Source organism: Poecilia reticulata, linkage group LG12 (assembly GCF_000633615.1).
Source record: "Poecilia reticulata strain Guanapo linkage group LG12, Guppy_female_1.0+MT, whole genome shotgun sequence".
NCBI lineage: Eukaryota > Metazoa > Chordata > Actinopteri > Cyprinodontiformes > Poeciliidae > Poecilia > Poecilia reticulata.
The window spans coordinates 1,683,741-1,687,981 of NC_024342.1; the positions used below are offsets into that span (position 1 = coordinate 1,683,741).

The following is a 4,241-nucleotide window of genomic DNA, read 5'->3' on the forward strand; positions in this document are numbered from 1 at the left end:
GTCCTTTCCGACCCCAGTTTAAACAGATAATTCTCCACAAACTATCGCTAGGGTAAGACCCGAGTTTCTGGGGGTTTTCCGGACCTGTTAGACAGAGAACTGGGCAGTAGTGAGTCCAAAGAAGTTGTGAGRAGTAGGCGGGACTTACTATTGGGTAGTAACAGACAACACTGAAACTTGTTTTAAGCTGGGATGTTCAGGTTATTGGTGATGTAAAAAGTGATGTAATCGTCTTGGTTTTAATACACTACCAAGACCCTTCATTTTAACAGGATCTTTTATTCAATCTTCTTCTGCTGGTATAGATAATCAGTCCCTCCAGGATGCTTCAATGTTTTTTTAAATCATTTTTGTGGCATAAAATTACTGATTTTGCAGCAGCTTTTCCAAAAAGTTGTGATCACAGTTGAACAGTTTTATTTATTTATTTATTTTTTGCCATAGCACAGTTCTCTTATTTTTGGGAGTTACGTGGCAAATATTCTTCTTAAGGTGAACAAATAAAGTCTAGTTAGCAAGTGTAACTCATCATGAGATGACGGCGGACGGTGTTAGGAGTTTGAAAAACAAATGCTGCGGTAACCGCGTCTCACTTTTATAACCACGAGTAAACACAGCATTTTAAATGATATGTTTAGCTCTTCTTTTCTTGAGTAAAACTGAAAGTAAAAACAAAAAAATAGGTCCTGTGGAAAGAGTGTGTGACCCATGAAGTAAAGACCAAAACTAGAGCCATAAACCTCTGTCAGAATTAGATTAGAAAATAGGTTTTCTATAATATACAAAATAGTTTACTCAGAAACACATCTTTTATTTATTTTATATTACCAAAAATGTGCCAAAAAGGTTAATCCAACTCTTAAATCTAGCTCCAAATGGTCGATGCTCCTGGTTTTGGTTAGCGAGAGCTGCTAATGTTGTCTAAAGGTTCTTGTTCCCATGATGCAAAGTGTAAAGGACAAATTATAGAAAAAAAACCCTGTTAAAATCATAACGGAAAATTCCTTTGCATTTCTACAGTATGTTTATCAATTGGTTTGTTTTTTATAATGTGGTTGTATAATGTCTTCTCCCTGACTCTTTGCTCTTTCTGCTGTGGCAAAAAAGATTTCTTTTTACCATGTGGAAAGCAACAGTGAGCACAAGTTCTGTACAGAAGTGAAAAATGATTGGGTTTATTCCTGGCATTAACTAACTAACAAGGGATGTAAAACAGGCAACAACAACAGTAGCTTTCTACTATAGTTAGCATGGAGTTTGATTCGAACAGCTCCAGCTTTCAGTTGTGTGCAGCAAGTTGCATTTACTGGATATGTGAATAAAGGCGTCTGCTGTGGTGCCTGATCACTTGTGAATCTTCTGTATAAAACAACAAAGACTCAACAGTAATTAAACAGGCGTCTGTCTGTGTGTATGTGTGTGTTGAGCGCATTAATTATGGCTGCATGAAGCTGGCACCCTCCGCTGCTCTGCTCATCACACTCCACCCTCAACCACATGCATGTGCTCTGCATGCACGCAGCAGCGCGCCGGGCGCAGACGCTGTAATGAGACGCTCGGGCGAGGGCGGCCAAACAGTCCTCATTTTGTTTATGAGCCTCATAAGATGATGAATGTCATTTACTGTCCCCTTCTGCAGCCTCTACCAGCTCTGTTCACGGCGTAAACAGCTTTCTTCACTCTCTGTCTGTTTCCTGCTGGGATTTCTTCAGTTCTGAACAAAATCTGTATGGAGGCTGGGATTTGTTTTATGACGATGAAATGACATCTGTCAAAGTAATAAAGTAAAAAAACACATATCGGTTTGGATGTTTTTAGAATTTTTCACCATTTATTTTGAAAACATAAATGCCAGAATGACATCCTGAGGAAAAGTGATTCCTTAAAAAACATTGTGGAGAGCCGAGCAACATGACGTCTCGATATATCCTGTAGGACACTCCACTTGCCAGCCACAAAAACTGCCGGGTTTTTTAATCTTTTAGATTATGAAGATCTGAAGAGGTGGCCTCAACAGAGTTTCCTGTTAGATTTAGTTCTACACTCTGGACGTCCCAGAATGCATTTTTCTTCTCATCAAATAGTTCTGCTGTTAGTTCAGATGTATGCTGAGACCTCAGGTTGACCTGGACTTTTCATTGTCTGTCATTTTGACTAACAGAGCCCAACAAAATCCAGTAATAATCTAATTCTACCCGTCAAATTTTCAAATATTCAACTGCATTTCATTTTCATTCAGTTCAATTAGTTATTAATACATGTATGGGTTTTTGTGTTCTAGTGAATGACTTCAGAACAGGCTGGCTCACATAAGGTGTTAAACAATGTGATGTCCTGTCTCCTACTCTTTGCATTATAAATAAATGATCTGATAACGGTAAAGAGGTGGATGTGGGAGTGAGAGTAGATCTCACTAAATATGACAAAATATGGTAAAATATGGATGGTAAAATTCCGGCAACCACAGCTTCTGGTATTTCACTGTAAATTAGAGATGTATCTTTTACATTGTGGGTGATATGAAGGTCTGTATGTGACTACACACTGACAACATTTACCTTTTGTTTTGGGCCTATTATTTTGCTTATTGATAAAAAAAAAACAAAAAAAAAAACAAAAAAGAAATCAATATTTGGGATTTATTGTGGATGAACATCTTAAATTTGGAGAATGAGTAAAAATCCAGTTAGATTTAGCGGGTGGAGAATTAGGTTATAAATGAAGTAAAATTCTATTGTGACCTGGGTTATAAATCTGGACAGATCCTGTCTGTATAGTTCTAGAGTCTGGGGCTATTGTCACCGACCCTGTAGTGAGAAAGTCCAGTACAGAGTCCTGAGCTATTTCCTAAGTCTGACCAGAAACATTCTGAACCGGCTTCATATGGATGTAACCATGTGAGGTCAGATATATTGGAGATATGATGAGATTATGGAACAGGTTTATTAAAATGTCGGATCACAGATTCACATAACACCTTTTCTGTTGGGACTTCTATAACAGAGATATTTAGTTAAATAATTGCTTGGTAAAGTTATTGATGTTTATTCAGATTTCTTTTATTTTGGTGATGAAGACAAACTACAGTGTTTATTTAAGGATTGTGTGTTTCAATAAGCTCAGTATGTTTCAGAAGCTCTTCCAGAGAGGACACTTTTATGTGTGAAGGATGTTATTGATGTGTTTGTGAACTATAAGCCCACTGGGACTGGGCAGCTTTTATGGTGAATGACACCAAACAAATAAACTTTAACTGACTAAATTATAACTAGCTTTTTCTCCATAGTGACAAAAACCACTGACTGTGGTCACAGTTCCTACAGATAAATAATGACATTAAACATTTACACTTAAATTAAATCACCAGCTGATGCAGTATTAGTTTATACTTGGCCAGCTTGTGCTGGTCAAGTAAAACCAGACCTTCTGGTTTTAATGGCTTTACTGGAAATTGACTCAGAGACATCTGAGCATCAGTGTGTTTCTTGAAAGAATCAGAAGAAGTCCATGTGTTGCACAACCTAAATGAGGTTTTCATTGTTCCATAAAACGAAGGGAGTTCCTAATGTTTCTCAAAACTCCAACGCGCCTCAAGACTGGAAAAATCTGAAGGAAGTAGGAACATTTAATCTCATTGTGAGTCTAATTTCATCGTCTCTTTCCTCTCTGCAGCGCAAAAGTCCCAGTAAGTGGATGCAGTCGAATGTGATGGATTCCCGGCGCTGCTTCCTGCTTCCGTGCGTCCTGGTGCTGCTGCTGGTTCAGGTCCAGTCCAGACCAGCCACAGAAGACACGGACACAGGTCAGAGCCTTCGTGTGTTTTATCGCACAGAAACAACAGCTGATAAAGTAATTCAGCTGTCTGTTTGTCATGTGATCGAGTTTAGTTAAAGATTGAGGGTAAAGCTCATAGAAATACAAAGTTGGCCATAAAAACCACAGTTCTGTTTGGTTCCTAGTTCCAGGCTTGTGGTTTTTGGTTTTGTTCTGCTCTGTAAACAATAGTAACTGGGAGGTCCTGCTTATTTTTCTAACAGGCTGTTGAACAGTTTTGCAGGGATGTTTTGATAGATGAGACAACATGTTGGATGCGTTGCTGCTAGCATAAACCACATGTGTACCACATGTGCTTGCACACGGTCACGGTCTCATTCAGCTCTTTCTTGCTATTGTTACAGCTGCAATAGGCCACTTTTACACACACACACACACACATATATATATATATATATATATATATA

The 4,241-nt window shown here is 38.3% G+C and overlaps 1 protein-coding gene across 2 annotated transcripts in view; it reads left to right on the top strand.

Moving 5' to 3' along the window:
- Nucleotides 1-4,241, top strand: part of fgfr1b (fibroblast growth factor receptor 1b) — a 30,021-nt gene that overhangs the window by 6,134 nt on the left and 19,646 nt on the right. For both annotated transcript variants that reach the window (XM_008423158.2, XM_008423159.2), the window contains exon 2: nt 3,673-3,802. In XM_008423158.2, coding sequence (XP_008421380.1) covers nt 3,694-3,802 — 109 coding nt within the window. In that variant the 5' untranslated portion in view covers nt 3,673-3,693. The remainder of the gene's footprint in view (nt 1-3,672; nt 3,803-4,241) is intronic.